At 42.0% G+C, this 24,330-nt stretch overlaps 1 protein-coding gene across 1 annotated transcript in view; it reads left to right on the top strand.

Annotated features, from left to right (window-relative positions):
* Nucleotides 1-580: 580 nt before the first annotated feature.
* OBSCN (obscurin, cytoskeletal calmodulin and titin-interacting RhoGEF) overlaps nucleotides 581-24,330 on the top strand; it is a gene marked incomplete at its 5' end in the record, with an annotated part of 248,074 nt that continues 224,324 nt past the window's right edge. Inside the window, 11 exons of the mRNA XM_081970681.1 lie at nucleotides 581-908; nucleotides 6,741-7,001; nucleotides 14,084-14,386; nucleotides 15,007-15,273; nucleotides 16,393-16,662; nucleotides 18,216-18,491; nucleotides 19,248-19,529; nucleotides 19,661-19,942; nucleotides 20,068-20,349; nucleotides 21,546-21,827; nucleotides 22,096-22,377. Coding sequence (XP_081826807.1) covers nucleotides 581-908; nucleotides 6,741-7,001; nucleotides 14,084-14,386; nucleotides 15,007-15,273; nucleotides 16,393-16,662; nucleotides 18,216-18,491; nucleotides 19,248-19,529; nucleotides 19,661-19,942; nucleotides 20,068-20,349; nucleotides 21,546-21,827; nucleotides 22,096-22,377 — 3,115 coding nt within the window. The remainder of the gene's footprint in view (nucleotides 909-6,740; nucleotides 7,002-14,083; nucleotides 14,387-15,006; nucleotides 15,274-16,392; nucleotides 16,663-18,215; nucleotides 18,492-19,247; nucleotides 19,530-19,660; nucleotides 19,943-20,067; nucleotides 20,350-21,545; nucleotides 21,828-22,095; nucleotides 22,378-24,330) is intronic.

Raw genomic sequence — 24,330 nt, 5'->3', positions numbered from 1 at the left:
CTCAATTATGGTCATAAGTCGAGGACTACCTGTACTGATGTTCCACTTCATTGTAATGTTCTATTGATTTTCCACGTGATCAGCAATTTACTACTAATGTTCCACTTATAATGTTCTACTGATGTTCTACTTGATGATAATGTTCTACTGATGTGCCACTTGATCGTAATTTTCTACATGTTCTCCTTGTATCATATTGTTCAACTGATGTCCTATTAATCTACTTGATCACAATATTGATGTTCTACTTGATCACAATATTCTATTGATTTTCCACTTGATGGTAATTTTAGACTGATATTCCATTTGATTGTAAGGTTGTAGTGATGTTCTACAGTTGATCATAATATTCTACTGATGTTCTATTACTTGATCACAATATTCTGTTAACGTTCCATTGGATAATAATTTTCTACTGATATTCCAATTGATCATAATTTTACTGAAGTTCTGCTAGGTCATAACAATGTACTGTTGTTCTACTGGATCTTAATGTTCTACTGATATTCTAGATCACATTGTTCTACTGATGTTCTACATGATCTTAAGGTCATTGAGAAGAATCCACACTTGCTGTTTGATGGTTCTTCAGTCTTATGTCTTACCAAAGTTCATTTCTCTACCTGGTTCTTCCCCAGAACCGAGAATACCTTTCAAGACAAAACTCCAAGATTTGGAAGTTCGGGAGAAGGACTCCGCAATCTTATTGTGTGAAGTTCCCCATTCTGATGTGGAGACCACTTGGTTCAAAGAGGAGACCAGACTTCAACAGAATGACAAGTACAAGATTGAAGAAGATGGGCTATGTCGCAAGCTCACAATCCAAAATGTCACCATGGATGATGACGCTGTCTACATTTGCGAGATGAAGGAAGGCAGCAGAACCATCGCTGAATTGAGCGTTCAAGGTAGGTGAAGTCCATCTGATCTTTCTTGGTAGGACTTCCTTCTAAAGGTGGTCCTCAACGTATGACTGGTTGCTTAGCAATCATTTTAAACCATCTCCCCAAATTTGCCACTGCTAAGAATCCTGAGATTTGGCATTTACACATATAAAGGGTGCTCATATTAGTAAAATCAATACACAGATCCTTGCACTTATGACCATCGCAGCATCCCCATGGTCACTTGATCAAAATTCGAGCACTTGATAGCCACTCTGCATATATGACACTTGCAGCATCCTGGGATCATGTGATCTCCATTTGTGATCTTCCCAGCCAGCATCCGACAAGCAAAGAGGGAAGTTGGATTTGCTTAATGACTGTATAATTGGTTTAACAACCGTTAAGTGTTAACAATGGTTAACTTCAGTGATTCAATGGTCAAATGCAGTGATTCCCTTAACAACGGTGGTGAAAAAGGTTGCAAAACCAATCACAACTAACCCTTTTGCTTAGCCGTGCAAATTCTGCTCCCAACGATGGTTGTAAGTCGAGGATTATCTGTTAATACTTGTTTAATAAAAATCATTAAAGACAATTCACCTCTGACCTGCTAACAATTTTTAGACAGAAATCAGACTTCCTTAGTCGATAATTCCAGGGGTAAAATGCAAGACTCCTGTTGCAAACCACTAGTTATCTAAGAGGGTCAATCCATGCTTGTTTGCATCAAAGGTCGAAAGAGGTCATCTGATTTCTGTAACCTGAGTTCAGATCATGCTGCTTGCCAAGCATCTGAACGGATTGCAGACATGTTGATGCCTTTGAACTTTGCAGCACATACCGGTAGTCTTCGGCAGTCTGTTTAGTGACCATTCAAACTTCCAACAGCTCTGAAAGAAATAACTTATGACCATTTTTCACATTTACGACCATTGCAACACCTTCAGGGTCACACCATCAAAATTCAGATACTTGGCAACTGATTCATTTTTATGACGGTTGCAGTGTCCCGAGGTCACGTGATCCCTTTTTGCACCATCCGACAAGCAAAGTCAATGGGGAAGCCAGATTCACTTAACAACCAGGTGACTAACTTAACAACAGCAGGGATTCACTTAACAAATGCAGCAAGAAAAATGTGTAAAATGGGGCAAAACTCGCTTAACAAGTTTCTCACATAGCAACATAAATTTTGGGCTCAGCTGTGGTCGTAGTTCGAGAACTGCCCTGACACATTGGTCCACTTTACAAGCCAGGGTTAGGAAGATAACCTGGTTTACCTTTGGCCAGCCCCTCTCTGCGTTTCTTGCTGGGTGGTGTCGCCTTCTAGCCTGGCAAACACAAGCTGCAAAAACACATTTGCAAAAATACAAAAAGGGGGAAATATTTGGGGTTTCTGAGCCTGGTTTATTTGGGTGGGATCTGGTGGATTCCCATCCAAATGATTTTTGAGATCCACCAAGGCTGAAGATGGACTGTTCCCAGCTTTGAGGTCTAACCGCAGTGCACTGGACACAAAAATATGCAATAAATTCAGGGTATGTTTCCATCCATGGTGAGCATGTTATAATATTTAAATTTAATAGGGGACCTGTGTAGTGATCCAGAACAAACCGTTACAGTTGATTGATGGGAGAGGGCTGGTTCCTGCCTGGGGTAATCTGTGCTGTGATTGGTTGCAATGGGTGTGGAGGGGGTGTTTCCCTTTTCCTCCCATCTTTTTCTTCGGTGTTCTCTGCAGTTTACCTCATGATCCTCCTGTTTGCCTGAATTTTCTTGTTTGGGGTATATAGAGATGGAAAATATATTTATTTATAAAAAATTACAAGTTCGTGCTAACCTCTCTGGCTTCACCTGGATACCTGCTACAAAATCCCCCGACAGGCCACATAGATCTATCCATCTATCCATCTATCCATCTATCATCTGTCTACCTACCTACCTACCTACCTACCTACCTACCTACCTACCTACCTACCTACCTACCTACCTACCTACCTATCTATCTATCTATCTATCTATCTATCTATCTATCTATCTATCTATCTATCTATCATCTATCTATCTTTGATTTTTGGATGGTTAGAATGCATGTAGGGGATAGGTATCTGTATTTCCTCCCTTATCAGTCAATTCATGTATCTATTCTCTCTTATCTTCTGTTTCTCCAATTCTCTCTTTCTCCCCCTCCTTCATAGATCTATTAATATATGTATTTCTCTCTGTCTCTCTCTTCCTATTTATAACTGTCATCTGTCTATCCAATTGTTCATCCATCCATCCACCCATCTATCCATTTATCTATCTATTTATCTGTCTACCCCCTCACCTATTCATATATCTGTCTCTCTCCCCCGATATCTCTCTATCAATTCATGTCTCTCTCTCTCTAATTATCTATCAAATTATCCACATCGATCTGTGTGTGTGTGTGTGTGTGTGTGTCTGTCTGTCTGTCTCTCCATCCATCTTCTGTCTGTCTGTCTGTCTGTCTGTCTGTCTGTCTGTCTGTCTGTCTATCTATCTATCTATCTATCTATCTATCTATCTATCTATCTATCTATCTATCATCTATCTATCTTTGATTTTTGGATGGTTAGAATGCATGTAGGGGATAGGTATCTGTATTTCCTCCCTTATCAGTCAATTCATGTATCTATTCTCTCTTATCTTCTGTTTCTTCAATTCTCTCTTTCTCCCCCTCCTTCATAGATCTATTAATATATGTATTTCTCTCTGTCTCTCTCTTCCTATTTATAACTGTCATCTGTCTATCCAATTGTTCATCCATCCATCCACCCATCTATCCATTTATCTATCTATTTATCTGTCTACCCCCTCACCTATTCATATATCTGTCTCTCTCCCCCGATATCTCTCTATCAATTCACGTCTCTCTCTCTCTAATTATCTATCAAATTATCCACATCGATCTGTGTGTGTGTGTGTGTGTGTGTGTGTGTGTGTGTGTCTGTCTCTCCATCCATCTTCTGTCTGTCTGTCTGTCTGTCTGTCTGTCTGTCTGTCTGTCTATCTATCTATCTATCTATCTATCTATCTATCTATCTATCTATCTATCTATCTATCATCTATCTATCTTTGATTTTTGGATGGTTAGAATGCATGTAGGGGATAGGTATCTGTATTTCCTCCCTTATCAGTCAATTCATGTATCTATTCTCTCTTATCTTCTGTTTCTCCAATTCTCTCTTTCTCCCCCTCCTTCATAGATCTATTAATATATGTATTTCTCTCTGTCTCTCTCTTCCTATTTATAACTGTCATCTGTCTATCCAATTGTTCATCCATCCATCCACCCATCTATCCATTTATCTATCTATTTATCTGTCTACCCCCTCACCTATTCATATATCTGTCTCTCTCCCCCGATATCTCTCTATCAATTCATGTCTCTCTCTCTCTAATTATCTATCAAATTATCCACATCGATCTGTGTGTGTGTGTGTGTGTGTGTGTCTGTCTGTCTGTCTCTCCATCCATCTTCTGTCTGTCTGTCTGTCTGTCTGTCTGTCTGTCTGTCTGTCTGTCTGTCTGTCTATCTATCTATCTATCTATCTATCTATCTATCTATCTATCTATCTATCTATCATCTATCTATCTTTGATTTTTGGATGGTTAGAATGCATGTAGGGGATAGGTATCTGTATTTCCTCCCTTATCAGTCAATTCATGTATCTATTCTCTCTTATCTTCTGTTTCTTCAATTCTCTCTTTCTCCCCCTCCTTCATAGATCTATTAATATATGTATTTCTCTCTGTCTCTCTCTTCCTATTTATAACTGTCATCTGTCTATCCAATTGTTCATCCATCCATCCACCCATCTATCCATTTATCTATCTATTTATCTGTCTACCCCCTCACCTATTCATATATCTGTCTCTCTCCCCCGATATCTCTCTATCAATTCACGTCTCTCTCTCTCTAATTATCTATCAAATTATCCACATCGATCTGTGTGTGTGTGTGTGTGTGTGTGTGTGTCTGTCTGTCTCTCCATCCATCTTCTGTCTGTCTGTCTGTCTGTCTGTCTGTCTGTCTGTCTGTCTATCTATCTATCTATCTATCTATCTATCTATCTATCTATCTATCTATCTATCATCTATCTATCTTTGATTTTTGGATGGTTAGAATGCATGTAGGGGATAGGTATCTGTATTTCCTCCCTTATCAGTCAATTCATGTATCTATTCTCTCTTATCTTCTGTTTCTTCAATTCTCTCTTTCTCCCCCTCCTTCATAGATCTATTAATATATGTATTTCTCTCTGTCTCTCTCTTCCTATTTATAACTGTCATCTGTCTATCCAATTGTTCATCCATCCATCCACCCATCTATCCATTTATCTATCTATTTATCTGTCTACCCCCTCACCTATTCATATATCTGTCTCTCTCCCCCGATATCTCTCTATCAATTCACGTCTCTCTCTCTCTAATTATCTATCAAATTATCCACATCGATCTGTGTGTGTGTGTGTGTGTGTGTGTGTGTGTGTCTGTCTGTCTCTCCATCCATCTTCTGTCTGTCTGTCTGTCTGTCTGTCTGTCTGTCTGTCTGTCTATCTATCTATCTATCTATCTATCTATCTATCTATCTATCTATCTATCATCTATCTATCTTTGATTTTTGGATGGTTAGAATGCATGTAGGGGATAGGTATCTGTATTTCCTCCCTTATCAGTCAATTCATGTATCTATTCTCTCTTATCTTCTGTTTCTTCAATTCTCTCTTTCTCCCCCTCCTTCATAGATCTATTAATATATGTATTTCTCTCTGTCTCTCTCTTCCTATTTATAACTGTCATCTGTCTATCCAATTGTTCATCCATCCATCCACCCATCTATCCATTTATCTATCTATTTATCTGTCTACCCCCTCACCTATTCATATATCTGTCTCTCTCCCCCGATATCTCTCTATCAATTCACGTCTCTCTCTCTCTAATTATCTATCAAATTATCCACATCGATCTGTGTGTGTGTGTGTGTGTGTGTGTGTGTGTGTCTGTCTGTCTCTCCATCCATCTTCTGTCTGTCTGTCTGTCTGTCTGTCTGTCTGTCTATCTATCTATCTATCTATCTATCTATCTATCTATCTATCTATCTATCTATCATCTATCTATCTTTGATTTTTGGATGGTTAGAATGCATGTAGGGGATAGGTATCTGTATTTCCTCCCTTATCAGTCAATTCATGTATCTATTCTCTCTTATCTTCTGTTTCTTCAATTCTCTCTTTCTCCCCCTCCTTCATAGATCTATTAATATATGTATTTCTCTCTGTCTCTCTCTTCCTATTTATAACTGTCATCTGTCTATCCAATTGTTCATCCATCCATCCACCCATCTATCCATTTATCTATCTATTTATCTGTCTACCCCCTCACCTATTCATATATCTGTCTCTCTCCCCCGATATCTCTCTATCAATTCACGTCTCTCTCTCTCTAATTATCTATCAAATTATCCACATCGATCTGTGTGTGTGTGTGTCTGTCTGTCTCTCCATCCATCTTCTTTCTTTCTATCTGTCTGTCTGTCTGTCTGTCTGTCTGTCTGTCTGTCTATCTATCTATCTATCTATCTATCTATCTATCTATCTATCTATCTATCTATCTATCTATCTATCTATATCTTTATCCTCCCTCTCTCTTTTAACATATCTATTGCTCTGTTTAATTGTCTAGCTGTGTCTATCTCCCTTCCTATTCATCTATATCTGTATATACCTCCCTACCTAGACACGTTCATCATTCATAGTATTTCTAAGCAAGGAGTTTTTAATGTGAGTTGACTGAAGCTAATGATCACATCTTTATTTATCAACCTAGGCAACATTATCAAGAAACTGCCAAGGAAAACGGCTGTCAGTTTAAAAGACACTGCAGTGTTCTGCGTGGAACTGGAACAGAAGTGCGAGAAGTTCCGATGGTTGAAGAATAAGGAGGAATTAAAACCCAGCGGTCGCATTTCAATCTCCTCCGCAGACAGAGAATACACCATGATCATCCGGGATTGTCAAATGGAAGATGGAGGAGAAATTGTCTTTGTAGCTGATGAATGTAGAACATCCACACAATTTACTGTCTCTGGTGAGAGTGATTTTCCCCCCTATGCCTGTGAGGGATTTGTTCCTCCAGATTTGTTACTTAGAAATTGCAGGCTTCTTCTGAATATCTTAGATGCTTAATGGCATGCAAATACAGGTAGTCCTTGATTTAGGACCAAAATTGAGTTTTGCTCATAGATAGAAAGATAAATAGATGATAGGGAGATGGTACATAGAGATAGATAAATGATAGATAGATGATTGATAGGTGATAGGGGATAGATAAATGATAGATGATGTCTATCTGTCTGTCTGTCTGTCTATCTATCTATCTATCTATCTATCTATCTATCTATCTATCTATCTAGACAGACAGACAGACAGACAGACAGACAGACAGACAGACAGACAGACAGACAATAGTTAGATGACAGATATACAGTACATTCAGAAGTATTCAGACCTCCTTCATGTCAGGATTCCAAGTAACAACCCCAATGAAAGAAAACTCTGAGGCTTGAGTTTCCCCAAAGTTCCATTTTATTAGAGATATCATCTTGACACATCTGGAGAAACCTGAATCTGAAAGTTTCCAGGTTTTCCCCACCTGTGAACATTCAAGACCCTGCCCAGCACCCACATGTTCATCACACGATCCAATCAGGCATCATCCAAGCCAGGAGTTACCTCCTAATCATCTCATCACAGCTGCAGGGAGGGGGAGCCGGACCTCGCAGGAATAACGGAGACCTGGTTGGGCCACGAGGGAGGTTTACCCCTCGTGGAAATGTGCCCACCAGGCTACCGAGCATTCCACCAGCCACGGGCCCAGGGTAGGGGTGGTGGGGTAGCGGTGCTTATACGGGAGAGTCTGGAACCGAGAGAGTTCACTGTGCCACAGATATCCGGGTATGAGTCTCTAGGCGTGAGATGGGGCCCAGGGAGACAGTTGGGCCTGCTGATTGTATACTTGGCTCCTCGCTATACATCAGCGGCCCTGTCTGAACTCCTCGAGTTGATCGCAGAGATGGCGGTTGAGACCCCCAAACTTTTGGTTATGGGGGATTTCAACCTGCCGTCGATGGGTGAAGCATCCGAGGTGGTTCGGGAGTTCATGGCTTCCATGACAGCCATGGACCTGACTCAATTAATTCAGGGCCCCACGCACGAGGGAGGCCACACACTGGATCTTGTTTTTGTCTCTGGGCAGTGGACGAGTGATCTGGGAATAGGGGACTTAGCTATTACGCCCCTGTCATGGTCAGATCACTCACTTCTCCGACTTGACTTCCCTGGCGCTACCCCCCACCGCGGGGAGGCGGAACCAGAACGTCCTAGATGGTTCTGCCCCAGGCGCCTGATGGAACCGGATAGGTTCCAGACGGAGCTTGGGCCACTTCCTGTAGACCTGACCCGCTCCCGGATGGAGGACCCGGTGGCCGCATGGAATAATGCGGCCGCCGGGGCCTTAGACCGGGTTGCGCCTTTGCGGCCTCTCCTGCGGCAACGAACCACCCTGGCCCCTTGGTTCACCGAGGAGCTAAGGGTGATGAAACGCCGCAAGAGACGCCTAGAGAGCAAATGGAGATCCTCCTGTTCTGAATTTGACCGAACACAGGTAAGAACCTACTTAAGGACATACCTTGTGGCATTAAGAGTGGCCAAACGTCAACATTGTGCCACTCTTATTGCGTCCGCAGACAACCGCCCTGCCGCCCTGTTTTGGGTGACCCGCTCCCTTCTGTCACAGAGGCCGCGGGAAGCCCCCTTGCAGGGCAGGGCAGAGGAATTTGGGGAATATCTGCAGGATAAAATCGCTCAAATCCGGAGGGAATGGATCCCCCTCAGTGGGCTAGGGTGGACGTCCGAGGCGAGTCTTGAGAGACCATTCTGGGAGGAGTTTGACTCTGTTGCCACCGATGATTTGGACAGGCTACGTGGGCGACTGCGAGCCACCACATGTTTACTGGACCCGTGTCCCTCCTGGCTTGTACTGGCATCCTGGGAGGTCACACGAGGCTGGCTCTTGGGACTAGTGAACGCTTCATTGAGGGAGGGGTCATTACCGGCCGCCTTGAAAGAGGCGGTTGTGAGGCCCTTACTCAAGAAGCCTTCTCTGGACCCAACTGAGCTAGCTAATTATCGTCCCGTCTCCAACCTTCCCTTCTTAGCGAAGGTTGTAGAGAGTGTGGTGGCCCAACAGTTCCCACGTCACCTGGAGGAAAATGATTATCTAGACCCGCGCCAGTCCGGCTTCTGACCCGGGCACAGCACAGAGACGGCCTTGGTCACGTTGGTAGATGATCTCTGGAGGGCCAGGGATAGGGGTTGTTCCTCTATCCTGGTCCTATTAGATCTCTCAGCGGCTTTTGATACCATCGACCATGGTATCCTATTGCGCTGGCTGGAGGGGCTGGGGGTAAGGGGCACCGTTTTGCGGTGGTTCTGCTCCTACCTCTCCGACCGGACGCAATGCATGTTGGCAGGGGAGCAGAGGTCGACCCTGAGGCCGCTCAATTGTGGGGTGCCGCAGGGGTCGGTCCTCTCGCCCCTCCTGTTCAACACATATATGAAGCCGCTGGGCGAGATCATCCGAGGACGCTGACGATACGCAGCTGTACATCTCCACCCAAAACCACCCCAACGAGGCCGTCGAAATGATGTCCCAGTGTCTGGAAGCCGTATGGGTCTGGATGGGAGACAACAGACTTAAGCTCAACCCCTCCAAGACGGAGTGGCTGTGGCTACCGGCCCCCCAGTTCAACCAGTGGATTCCATCGCTGGCCATTGGGGGCGAGCAACTGGCCCCTGTGGAACGGGCGCGCAATTTGGGCGTCCTCCTAGATGCCCGGCTGTCTATGGATGACCATGTGGCAGCCGTGGCAAGGGGGGCGTTCGCCTGGTGCGCCAATTGCGCCCCCTATTGGATCGGGATGCCCTTCGCACAGTCACTCATGCGCTGGTGACGTCCCGTTTGGACTACTGCAATGCTCTCTACATGGGGCTCCCCTTGAGGTGCACCCGGAGACTACAGCTGGTCCAGAATGCGGCCGCGCGGGCAATTATGGGGAGAACGAGGTTCACCCATGTAACACCTCTCCTGCGCGAGCTGCACTGGCTCCCTGTGGTCTACCGGGTGCGCTTCAAGGTGTTAATTACCATTTTAAAGCGCTCCATGGCACAGGACCTAGTTACTTGCGGGATCGCATCCTGCCCCATACATCCCTTCGGCCGATTCGCTCTCACAGAGAGGGACTCCTCCAGGTGCCGTCCACTAAGCAGTGCCGGAGGGCGGCGCCCAGGAGCAGGGCCTTCTCTGTGATGGGCCCAGCCCTCTGGAATGACCTCCCCCCCCGACATTAGGACAACTACTGATCTCCGCTCCTTCCGCAAGAAACTCAAGACCCACCTGTTCCGACTAGCCGGCCTGGCTTAACTAGAACTCTATTCTCTAATCCCCCTGGCAATTTTTAAATTTTAAATCTTAGGGTATTTTAATGTCTTTTTAACGTTATTGTTATTGTCTTTTTAACTTTATTGTTATTGTTATTTATGAATTGTAAAAATTGTTTTTATTTATACACCTCCTCCGTGCAATATGTTGTGTATTTAATTGTACGCCGCCCCGAGTCCCTTCGAGGAGAGGGAGCGGCTTATAAGTTGAATAAATAAATAAATAGGGCCTTTCGACCTTGAGAAAGAATGTTATTATGGGTACATATCACCCACATTCTGTATAATCCTCCCTCCCAAGTTTCCCACTGTAGAAAATGTGGAAGGCCAGAAGCCCCAAAGTTAAAAGATGGCTTCCAGGCCTGACACTTTACTTTTGTCATTTTTTTATGCTGGAGCCTGATTCTACAGTTGTTGAAATTTACACATATTTCTAAAATTCTGTTTTCGTTTTGTCATTCTGGGGTATTGAGGGTAGAGGGAAAAAATGAATTTCAACAACTCTACAATCAGGCTTCAGCATAACAAAATTGACCAAAGTGAAGAGGGTCTGAATACTTTCTGAATGCATTGTAGATAGACAGGCAGGACACAGATAATAGGTAGGTGATAGCTAGATAGTGTGTGTGTGAGAGAGAGAGAGAGGGAGAGGGAGGGAGGGAGAGAGGGTGTGTGTATGTAGCTAAATAAGAGCTTTGTCCCATGTAAATTCTGGTCTCAGTTGTGATCTTGATTACCCTTATAGAAGAAAAACGAAGCCTATGATAGTGCCATCTAATCTTGGGAGCCAAGATTGAACCCTTAAACTGAAAACCTGGTTTAAAAGGTTCTTAGGATCAGGCGGGGTCAATTATTCAGATCAGTGGCACAGCCAAACCATGAGATAAATGCAAGTCAGCCCTGTAGTGATGAAGTCATTTGACCCAACTTGATCCCCAGAACATGCTTGAAAATCCTAAGCAGAACACACGTATCAGTCAATTGCCACTGATTTCATGCACTCAAGAAATATGCTGTCACTTACTATCCACCCTAAAAATAAGATACAGTACAATGATATTGCAGAAGTCCTTGTCTTAGGACCACAATGGAGCCCAAAATTTCTGTTGTTAAGTGAGACAGTTGTTAAGTGACTTTTGCCCCATTTTATGACCTTTCTTGCCACAGTTATTAAGTGTTGTTCAATTAGTGACCTGATTGTGACTAAGTGAGTCTGGCTTCCCCATTGACTTCGCTTGTCAGAAGGTTATAAAATGTGATCACATGACCTCGGGACACTGTAATCGTCATTAATATGAGTCAGTTGCCAAGCATCTGAATTTTGATCTTGTGACTTCAGAGATGCTGCAATGGACATAAGTGTGAAAAACAGTCATAAGTCCCTTATTTCAGTGCCGTTGTAAGTCCAAACAGCCACTAAATGAACTGTTGTAAGTCAAGGACCATCTGTACAACTTAACAATTGCAGCGATTCATTTAACAACCATGGCCAAAAAGATTATGAATTTGAATGTGACTCATTTATCAACTACCTTACTTAATAATGGAATTTCTGGCCTCCATCGTGTTCATAAATTGAGGACTATCTGTAACCAGATCAAATTCAGAAATCATAGTGCATACCAGCTTCTGACCCAATCTGATTGCCATATTGGAAAATGACTTTGTTGGAAAAATCTCTTTAATTTAATTTAATCTCTTTAATTTGCCATCTGAAGTTGGCTGCCCAACCCATTGTCTTAGCCATTGCATGTTAAGCTAACATCTCATATACCAAGGAAAAAATATGAAAACTGAACATAGGGAATATAATTGAAGTAAGCATCACTGCACCCTGTTTGCAAAAATAACTTTTTCTCACTGGAGTCCATATTATATCATAGCTAGACACCAAAAGCCAGGAGAAGTAACAGATGGAAACTAATCAAGGAGAGATTAAATCCAGAACTTCCTGACAGAACAATTGATTAGTGAAACAGCTTGCCTCCAAAAATTGTGGGTGCTTCATCACTACAGGTTTTCAAAAATAAGCTAGACAACTATTTGAGCGGGATGGTATACAACTCCTGCCTAGCAGGAGATTGGACTAGAAGACCTCCAAGCTCCTTTCCAGACCTATGAGATGGAAAGTTACAGGAGAAATGCTCTCTATTGCTCCTTACATTAAATGCCCCATTTTAAGGAATATAGATAGTCCTTGACATACAACAGTTCATTTAGTGACTATTGGAAATTACAAGAGCACTGAAGAAGTGACTTATGATTGTTTTTTACACTTATGGCCATTGCAGAATCCCCACAGTCATCGCCCCGAGTCCCTTTGGGGAGAGGGGGCGGTATAAAAATCTAAATAAAAGTAAAGTAAAGTAAAGTGATCAAAATTTGGGTGCATGGCAACTGACTCATATTTATGATGGTTGCAGTGTTTCGGAATCATGTCCTCTTCCTTTTGCAATCTTCTGACTAACAACCACACCCTTTTGCTTAACAATTGTGGCAAGAAAGGTCATCAAATGGGGCAAAACTCACAAACAAATGTCTCACTTAGCAACAGAAATATTGGACTCAATTGTGATCATAAGTCAAGGACTACCTGTATACCACTGCTCCATATTTTTTTAAAGAATGGGTAGAAAATGACAGCACATTTCTTACATGCAATAAATTAACAGTTGATTGATTGATGCTTACCTTCTGTTTGGATCTTCAAGCATGTTCTGAGGATTGAGTTGGGTCAAATGACTTTACTGCTATGGGGCAGATGCCTTGGGGTTTCCTTTTGTTTTAAATGCGCCACTGATGTCAATAATTGACCCAGTCTGATTCTAATGATGTTTTAAACTAAGGTTTCTTGAAGTGGTCCACAACTGAGCCCAAAGTTTCTTTTGCTAAGGGAGTCATTGTTCAGTGAATCACTGCAGTTGTGAAGTTAGTAACGTAGTTGTTAAGTGAATCTGACTTCCCCATTGACTTTGCTTGTCAGAAGGCTGCAAAAGGGGATCACATGACCCCCCTGGGACACTGAAACAGTCATAAATAGGAGTCAGTTGTCAAGGATCTGAAATTGGATCATGTGACCATGGGGATGCTGCAATGGTCATAAGGTCATAGGTCACTTTTTTCAGTGCTGTTGTAACTTTGAACAGTCACTAAACATACCTGTACTGATAGAAGAGAATCTCCTTAACTCTGGATTGAAGTGGACAGGGGGCCCCTTGGTGCTCTCAGAGTTTGATTATTTTCTTGAAGACATTTCACGATTCAACTAGGTAACATCAGCAGTGATGATGATGGGAATGCAGTTTGCTCTCTATTTAAATACAGTGTAAACCACATTCCGTCAAGCACTGATCATGTTATCTAGTTGGGTCATGAAATGTCTGCAGGAAAACAACCAAGTTCAGAGAGCACCAAGGATCCCACACTCCTCCTCCTCCTCTATACAAATCCACTTCCTTCTAGAACTGATGATGCTACTTAATTAGGTCGTGAAATGTCTGCAAAAGAACCACCCAGCTCAGAGAGCACCAAATACTCCCCCAAAGTAATACATACTGGGAAAATGATGGCGGTTGCACACCCTTTGAACTATCTTTATATTCACACTTTTTAAAAAACCCGTGGTTTCCCCCCAAATGTTGACTTGTTTTTCCCCTTTCTCCTCCTGATCAGCTCCGAAGAAGCCCCCATCACATCCTCCAGCTGACCCAGTTGTGAAAAATAAAACAGAAACCTCAGTGATGTTAGCCTGGTCTCTTCGGAAGACGGACCGGCCTGTCCCAATTGATGGCTACCTTGTTGAACGTAAGAAGCTGACTGGATTCGCATGGCTGAGGTGCCACCAAGCTTTGGTTGCCCAAACTGAATTCACCATCAACAACATGACCGAAGAGGCTGACTACCAGTTCCGAGTTTCTGCAGTCAACAAGTATGGTCAAAGTGATTATCTGGAATTTCCTGGAGTCTGGCATCTTGGTAAGTGGTTTTTTTTCCAGCAATGGACTAAATTGGAGGTGATTGATGGATTTAGACTTTTCTCAGCCACCAATAACTGAAATTCTCAAATATCTTGTATTATGAATATGATAACTTCGTATCGCTCCTGATGGGTTTTTTAATTTAGTAATTTTATTTAAGGGGATTTTAAATTGTGTTTTTAATTGTCTTTCACTTATAAGTCAACTCTCCTCCATGCACATATGTATATGTCTCTGTTCTTTTTGTATATATGTTTGTCTTATGTGTATTTTTATTTGTTTTGATTGTACGCCGCCCCGAGTCCTTCGGGAGAGGGTTGCGGCTAATCAAATAAAAATTATTATTATTATTATTATTATTATTATTATTATTATTATTATTATTATTATGAATAATATGCTGCATTAATTCCAATGATTCTCCTCCTCCTCTCCTTCCTCCTCCTCCTCCTCCTTCTCCTTCCTCCTCCTCTTCCTCCTCCTGTTACCTAAAGCCTGGAAGGTAACCACTAACCTCAGAGAGCCCCAAGGACCCCACAATTCAACCCTGAGTTCCAAATATTCTCTTCTATTGAGAAAAAAGTATTAACTTTTGCCCATCATCATTGTATCCCACAGAACCTACCCTGGCAGTGAAAACCCCTCTGAGAAATGTTGAAGTTGCACCAGGGAGAGATGCAACCTTCACTGTGGACCTCACCACCCCTAATCCCGGCTCGTGGTACATCAATGGCAATCTTGTGCAGAACAGTGACAAATACATAATTACAAGAACCAAAGCAAGCCACAGTTTAGTCATTAAGCGGGTCACCAGTGCTTTCAAGGAGGCGGAGGTGAAGTTTGTAGCCAAGGATATTGAAAGCATTGGAAGAGTCACCTTGAAAGGTATTTGCAATATATACTTTTTTTCTTCTTCTGGGCATGATCTTCAGACTATAGTTTTAGAAGATCTTTAGGGAGCTGAAATTAAACTGTAGTTTCTTAGCTTAAGAAATAATTACGGGAATGACGAGCTTGTGAGATGAAGCCAACATATTAGTTTGGCAAGGATAGGGTTGGGAACGTCAAAATGAGAACCACCACTCTGGGCCTGAAGTTTCACTGCCGTTATATATGGGTTGTGCAAAGGAATGGCACTTCCGTCATGTAGTTGTGGCTGACCATGTTGAGGTTTTTTTGTTTGCTGGGAAAGATGGGGAAAAAAAGAGAAGACGACCAGAAAATCTGAATTTTTCTAAGTTGGCATATGTTTAAAGCACCATTTAGGGATGCAGTTTATCCCCTTTGTGCAAATTTGCACCGTGCCATTGGTATAATGAAATTTTGAGACAATGCCATTTGGATGCCTAGCGTGCCTACCTTCCCTGTCCTACTGTCCCCATTTATTTGTATTCATTTCTTTCGTTCATGTCCATGTTTATATTTATACCTGCTATCTTGTACGTGTTTGACAAACTAATAAATGCAAAATACAAATACAAAATCCATTCTCCAATTTCCCTGAGATGTGCCATAGGCATCAGGCATCGATTCAACAAGTACAGGTAGTCCTTGCCTTATGACCACAGTTGAGCCCCAACTTTATGTTGTTGAGCAGGACAGTGGTTAAATGAGTTGTATGTCATTTAATGACCTTTTTGGCCACAGTTAAGCTATCACTTCAGTTGTTAAGTGAATCTGGTTTCTCCCTTTGACTTTGCTTGTTAAAAGATTGCAAAAAGTGACTGCAGGACACTGCAACCCTCATAAATATGAATCAATTGCCATACATCTGAATGCAAATCACGTGATCATAGGGATGCTGCAATGTCATTGTAACTTTAAACAGTCACTAAATGAATGGTTGTAAGTGGAGGACTCCCTTTATCTCTATGCTGGGGGTGGCTGGACAAATGACCTAATTTTCCCTTCCTGTCCTTTTGCCCAATGACACCAGGATACGTTTGATGTCATTGTGGCTAGTATCAGATGTCCAGATCACTGAGTTTCATCCCTCTTTTCTAGATGAAGTGGCCACATTTGTCAATGACTCAGCCCCTGGGATTTCGGTCAACCTTCATGAGAAGTTTGAGCTGGTTTGCGAGGTGTCCTCGGCCACTGATGCAGTCTTGTGGAGAAAGGGGAAGAAGGACATCAAGCCAGATCAAAGGGTGACATTTTCCGTTCAGGGAAAACAGAGAAAACTGATTGTCAAAAATGCCATCAAGGAAGATGAAGGGGTTTATAGCTGCGAATCAAAAGATGACCAACTAACCTTCCAGGTGGAGGTCAAAGGTAAGAAATGGTCCAAATTCTTTCTTTCAAATATGACTGTACAGGTAGTCCTCGACTTAGTACCATAATTGAGCCCAACATTGCTGTTGCTAAGCGAGACATTTGTTAAATGAGTTTTGCCCCTTATTATGACCTTTCTTGGTATAGTCGTTAAAATAATCCCTGCAGTTGTTAAAGTAGTCATACGTTTGTTAAATAAATGGCTTCCCCACTGACTTTGCTTTCAGAAGGGGACCACGTAACCCTGAGACCATGTAACCCTGAGACACTGCAACTCTTACAAATTCGAGCCAGTTGCCAGGCGTCTGAATTTTATTCATGTGACCATGGGAATGCTGCAATGGTTGTAAGTGTGAAAAACTCACAAGTCACCTTTTTAAGCACCGTTTTAACTTCAAATGCTCAATAAACAAAGGGTTGTAAGTCAAGGACTACCTGTAATATTAACTGTCATCTGCATATATTTTCCTAAGCCATTGCATGGAAACAGCTGACCATGATGCTGTTGTGGTTTTGAATTTTAAGCTCAGATCTTTGACAACTTTCAAGGCAGTGATCAGATGTTGTGGCAATTGGGTTTGGGGGGGAATGTGGATCAAGAGACAATGAACACACTAGTAAATAAAGGGATTTTAAGGTCTATTATTAGCTGAAACAACCTGCAGATCTCTATATATTAGTCAAAGCTTCACTCTCCGCTGACCACACCACACAATTTGCAAGAACTGCATTTTCAGGTAGAAAGTCAACAGAGACTTCCAAGAGGGATAAAATCAAGAAAGGAAAATGGATAAGAGAAAACTGATCTAGTGGTTAATACACAGGGCTAGAAAGCAAGAGACCGTGAATTCAAGTCCCACCTTAGCCATGAAAGCCCGCTGGGTACAAGAGATGGTGAGTTCTAGTCTTACCTTAGGTGTGAAAGCTGGCTGGATGACTTTGGGCTAATCACCACAAAATGGTGAATTCTAGTCTCACTTTACGCGTGAAAGCCAGCAGGGAGGCTTTGGGACAATCACCAGGAGATTGTGAGTTCTAGTCCTTCTTTAGACCAGCTGAGTATTTGCTGCTGTGAATTATTTGTAAAAAGAATAAAGGCAGAATACAAATGAATGAATGAATGAATGAATGAGTGAATGAATGAATGCTGGTACATACAAACATACATTCATACATACATACATACATACATACATACATACATACATACATACATACATACAGCTGTCTTGATTGAAACACTCATGTTGGATACTTGCTTTAACTACAGTGGTTTCCACCAAGGTCCTCTGTTCTGGCGGGAACAGAGGTTTAATCCTATTGGTTGAAGGGTCTGACAGCTCCCTATAAAAGGGCTGCTGTCAGACTCAACCTTCGCTGGATTGTTCTCAATTGTTGTACTTAATAAAGAGCTGTTGTTACCGTTAAGCCTGTGTGTGCCTATCCATCTGATCTAACAACTCACGTGATTGATCTCCTCCGTGAGCAGAAGGTTGGACTAGAAGAACTTCAGGGTCCCTTCCAAATCTGTTTTCGGTTATTCCTTACTCCAGAGCCTGCAGAGGTCTTTTTCGACAAGGAAAAAGTCCAGAAAGAAATCAGAGCTATTCTTTCCGAAAACGCCTTTCTCAGCTGCGAAATAGCCCAGCCCGCAATGGAAGTGAGATGGTTCAAGGATGGGAAACTCATCACCCCAAGCAAGAAATTCAAGATTGAAACAGAAGGGAAATCTCGTTGGCTGATTATCCGCCAAGTTGACAGGAAGGATGGAGGTCAATACACCTGTGAAGCAGATGGCCAGAAACTAGCCTTCAAAGTAATTGTAACAGGTAAAAACCTTGATTTTCCTAAGTTACTGTTATTACAGGTAGTCCTTGACTTACAACAGTCCGTTCAGCGACCATTTGAAGTTGCAACATTACTAAAAAAAGAAGGGACTTATGACTATTTTTGACACTTATGATTGTCACAGCATCTCCATGGTCACATGGTCCATGGTCACATGATCAAAATTCAGGTGCTTGGTAATGGCCATATATTTATCACAGTTGCAGTATCCCCAGTTTCACGTGATCCCCTTTTGCGACCTCCTGACAAGCAAAGGCAATGGGGGGAAGTCAGATTCACTTAACAACTGCAGTGATTCACTTAACAACTGTGGCAAAAAGGCCGTAAAATGGGGCAAAATTCACTTAAACTGTCTCCCTTAACAACAGTAATATTGGGCTCAATTATGGTTGTAAGTCTACTTGTACAGTTATTCAGATGTTAAGGAGAATTTCAGCAAGATGACAAAAATACAGATGATTGTATCTTACATGTGCAGACCCTAGGAAGTAAAAATTATCCTGTTTGGATTTTCCTAAATTTCATGATTTGAGATGTTCTTTTGATCAACAATCAGAAGCTAGGGTGGTATTTGCCAAAGTGGCAAACATCTAGATATAGGATGACCTATCTTAGTCGATATATAATCTATCGGTTGGATCTCCCTGAACCTCAGAACTTTAGTTTTGAATAAAAATGATCAAATGTCCTAAAGAGAAAGTGAATTAAGATGTTTTGTCCATTCCTTCCACTATTAGATAGAGAGGTTGAGGAGATATTTGTCAACCAGAAGAGGGTCCAGAAGGAGATAAGGACTGTGGCTTCAGAGAACGTCTCTCTCATCTGTGAGGTGGCCCAGACCAAGACAGATGTCAAGTGGTTCAAAGATGGGAAGCTGATCACCGACACCAAGAAGTTCAAAATAGAAGAACAAGGTGGATCCCGTTGTCTAGTTGTTCAACAGGTGGAGAAGAAAGATGCGGGTGAATATACCTGCGAAGCTGATGGCCAGAAGCTCACCTTCCAAGTCACAGTTGCAGGTACAACTACCTTTATATCTCCCATTGAGTTAACAGTGGTCAAATCAATCCAGTTTTAGTTGAATGTTAAGAAGAGCACTCAGAAGCTCTAATGTGACTAAAGGTGTCTTGTTTTCTGCTTCTACTCCTAGATGAAAAGACTAAGGAAGTATTTGTCAACCAGAAGAAGGTCCAGAAGGACATAAGGACTATGGCTTCAGAGAACGTCTCTCTCAGCTGTGAGGTGGCCCAGACCAAGACAGATGTCAAGTGGTTTAAAGATGGGAAGCTGATCACCGACACCAAGAAGTTCAAAATAGAAGAACAAGGTGGATCCCGTTGTCTAGTTGTTCAACAGGTGGAGAAGAAAGATGCAGGTGAATATACCTGTGAAGCTGATGGCCAGAAGCTCACCTTCCAAGTCACAGTTGCAGGTACTTTATATTCTCCACATTTCTCATATAGTTAAAAGTGGTTTTATTTTTGGTTGATTGTTAAGAAGAGAACTCAGAAGCTCTAATGTGAATTAATGTGTCTTGTCTTCTGCTTCTACTCCTAGATGAAAAAATTAAAGAAGTCTTTGTCAACAAGGAGAAGGTCCAGAAGGACATCAAGGCTGTAGCTTCAGACAACATCTCTCTCAGCTGTGAAGTGGCCCAGGCCAAGACAGAAGTCAAATGGTTCAAGGATGGGAAATTGATCACCTCCAACAAAAAATTCAAGGTAGAAGCAGAAGACAGATCCCATCATCTGGTTGTCCAGCAGGTGGAGAAGAAAGATGCAGGTGAATATACCTGTGAAGCGGATGGCCAGATGCTGAACTTCCAAGTAACCGTAACAGGTAGGAAAAAAATTCCTTAGTCTTTTCCTTCATCATTGTATTTCCAGACTTAAGTAGCAAATATTTTTATGATGACAGAAATTAATAGATATTTTGATGTTTTGATCTATCACAAGTAGATATGCTTCTGAGTCCAATTGAAGGTGCTGGCTGTCACCTTCATGGCTTAAAGCCAGTTTATCTGAATGACCATATTTTCCCAGTGACACCTACCAGACATCAACCACCAGAGCAGGGAGGCAGGGGAAATTATGGGTCCTCTCTCTTAAGAAGGTCCATCTGGTGGGAGCCAGGCCTTCTCCATGATGGCTCCCTCCCTGTTATTTGAAGGGCCATCTTTATTCACTTATATCAACCTGACCCACCAGAGCAAGGAGACAGGAGACATTATGGGTCCTGTCTCTTAAGGAGGTCCATTTGGTAGGACCAAGAAGTACGGCCTTCTTTGTGGTGATGTTCCCTTCCTGGGGAACATCAACTTGCAGAGATAAGATTGGCCACCACCTTGAGCGTCTTCTGAAAGGCAATTAAGACATGGTTTGGCCAATGGGCCTAGGAATCCCAGGGTGATGTAGTTGGTTTGATTCTTGTCACCAGAGGGGTGGGGGCTTATTGATTTCTGTACCGGGATTACACGAGTGGTGGACCACATAAAGTTTAAAAATAAAAAATTAAATCAACTATTATTTGGCAAATCCATGTCCACCAATTGTTGCTTCCTGGATCTGGCCAACATACCTTGAAATGATTCAGATTCGGATCCGCTTGTTTCCTATGTCCTGCAATGAGAAAATGAAGTTTATTTCTCCAGAAAAATGGTCCAACTAGCTCAAAATCATGGATGGTTGGTTACTCAAGAGAAAATATATTGAGGTTCAAGAAAGCCACACTTAATTAGAGCAAACATTAATTATAAATAATGTTTATAACCCGTTCTTAGGGGTTAGATATGTTTCACCTGAGATGGAATGGAACCATGGTCCAGATGTTGAAGTTACATCATCATCAGAGGAAGGTCTGGGAGGAGGAGGACTGTGGGGTTCTTGGTACAAACTAAGAGAAGGTTGCGATATTGATTATGTAGGATACACCCTTGAGTGTATATGAGCATATGTTTAGTAGTTAATGGAAACTATCAGCTGCCACCAGAAAGAAGCAGTTAATGAAAATTTCTGCCTCTCTCCTTCCCTCATCAGATAAAGAAGTTCAAGAGATGTTTAGCAACACGGAGAAGGTCCAGAAGGACTTCAAGGCTGTGACTTCAGAGGATGTCTCTCTCAGCTGTGAGGTGGCCCATGCCAAGACAGAAGTCAAATGGTTCAAGGATGGAAAACTGATTACCTCCAGCAAGAAATTCAAGGTGGAAGCTGAAGGCAAATCCCGGAGTCTGATTGTTCAACAGATGGAGAAGAAAGATGGCGGTGAATACACCTGTGAAGCTGAAGGCCAGAAGCTCACTTTCAAAGTCACCGTAACAGGTAGGAGAAGATGTTGCCTTTCGTTTTATTTCTTATCCTGTTTCAGAATACAAATGTAATCAGGGTGTCACCACATTAAAATGGGTTTTTTGGATTGTAGAAACTGTATCAAAGTTTTTTTATTATTGATTTCAGCTACTGTCATTTAAAAATGACCACTATATAATTTGGTCTTCTTGAAGCTCAGAACTTTAGAGGTAAAGGAAAATGCCAAATTGACCTAAAGAGAAAGTGAATTAAATGCTTTGTCAATTTCCTCCACCATTAGACAGAGAAGCTGAGGAGGTGTTTGCCAACAAGGAGAAGGTCCAGAAGGACATCAGGGTTGTAGCTTCAGAGAATGTCTCTCTCAGCTGTGAGGTGGCCCAGGCCAAGACAGACGTCAAATGGTTCAAGGATGGAAAACTGATCACCTCCAGCAAGAAATTCAAGGTGGAAGCTGATGGCAGATCCCGACGTCTGGTTGTCCAACAGGTGGAGAAGAAAGATGGAGGTGAATACACCTGTGAAACAGATGGTCAGAAACTCACCTTCAAAGTTGCAGTTGCAGGTACAAACACTTTTATATTTTCTACATCTTCTGATATAAGAAGATAAAACGGACCTAAGAATTTTTTTTTAGTTGATCATCTCTCAGAGGCTCCATTGGAATGTAGTCCTAGAGTTATGAGCACTATTTGGGCCAGAATTTCCATTTCCTAGGGGGTTGTTAGATGAGACATGCTCAGTTTTACAACATTTTTTGCCACCATTTGTAAGCAAATCACCACAGTTTTTAAATGAATCACGTGGTCATTAAGCAAATGGTCACGTGGTCATTAAGCAAACCAGGCAGTGTCAGAGGGCGGCGCCCAGGAGTAGGGCCTTCTCTGTGATGGGCCCAGCCCTCTGGAATGACCTCCCCCCAGATATCAGGACAATGACCGATCACTGCTCCTTCCGCACGAAACTCAAGACCCACCTGTTCCAACTAGCCGGCCTGGCTTAACTAGAACCTTCTAACCTCCCTGGCAATTTTAATATTTTAATATTTTAAAGGTAAATTTTGGGGGTTTTAAATTGTCTTAACTGTTTTAATTTATTGCTATTTATTTTAACCTAGTGGCTCTCACTTGTATTTGACTGTTAAATATTGATGTCACCTCCTCCATGCCACACTTGTATTTTGGATTTAATTGTACGTCGCCCCGAGTCCCTTTGTGGAGAGGGGGCGACTGATAAATCGAAATCGAAACAAAATCCATTTTCTCCCGTTAACTTTACTTGTCAGAAGCCAGCTGGAAAGGTCACAAATGGTGATCCCATGACCCCAAAGTGCTGCAACCATCACTAATAAATGCCAGTTGCCAAGAGCCTGAATTTTGTTCATCTGATCGTGGTTATGCTGCAGTAGTCATAAGTGCGAGGATTGGTTGCAAATCACTTTTTTTGAGTGATAGAATATGGTGGCTAAAAAAATGGATGTAAATCTAGGATCACTGGTAACAGGAAATCTGTTTTGACGCAATACCTCAATATTAAACGAAAGTTGAATGGTTACTGTAATAAGTATTCTTTTAATCTTGTAAGCAATACTTTAATTTTTTTTGTTCAGTTTTTATTGGTCAAGGTTGAGAAACTGAACTGGTGTTAATCAAGAAGGCAAAAATCTACATGCAGGATGATTATTTTATAGGTGTTGGGTTGTACAGGTAGTCCTCAACTTACAACCATTCATTTACTGACTATTGAAAGTTACAACAGCACTAAAAAAAGTGAATTACGACTTATAGTCATTGCAGCATTCCCATGGACACGTGATCAAAATTCAGAAGCTTTGCAAATGACTCATATTTATGAAGGTTGCAGTGTCCCAGAGTCACATGATCACTTTTTGTGAACTTCTGACAAGCAAAGTCAATGGGGAAGCCAGATTCACTTTACAACCAGGTGACTCACATAACAACTGCAATGATTCGCTTAACAAAGGTCGTAAGGAAAGTTATAAAATGGGGCAAAACATACTTAACAAATGTCTCATCAGCATAAATTATGGGCTCAATTATGGTTGTGAGTCAAGAACGACCTGCATTTACTGCAGAAACTGCCACGATTCACTTAACAACCATAGCAAGAATGATCATAAAATGGGGAAAATTCACTCAGAATCTGTCCTGCTTAGCAGTGGAAATTTTGGGCTCAATAAGTAGAGGACTATCTGTGTAGACTATCCAGTATAGCTTTTCCTGACAGTCATCACTTTAGCAGTTGGGGAAATGATAAAATACCCTAAAAAGTGAGTGAATGCATGTTATCCTCTCCTTCCAGAGAAACTGTATCAAGAAGAAACTCCAGAAGGATTTCAGGTTTAGACAGTAGGGTAAGATAGGATAGGGTAGGGTAGGGTAGGGTAGGATAGAGTAGAGTAGAGTAGAGTAGAGTAGAGCAGAACAGAACAGATCAGAACAGAACAGAACAAGGTAGAAGGAACCTTGAAAGTCTTCTAGTCTAACCTCATGCTCAA

Source organism: Natrix helvetica (genome assembly GCF_964273705.1).
Source record: "Natrix helvetica genome assembly, chromosome: Z".
Classification (NCBI taxonomy): domain Eukaryota; kingdom Metazoa; phylum Chordata; class Lepidosauria; order Squamata; family Natricidae; genus Natrix; species Natrix helvetica.
Note: the sequence above shows the minus strand (reverse complement) of the source record. Positions and strands in the feature narration are given on the sequence as shown.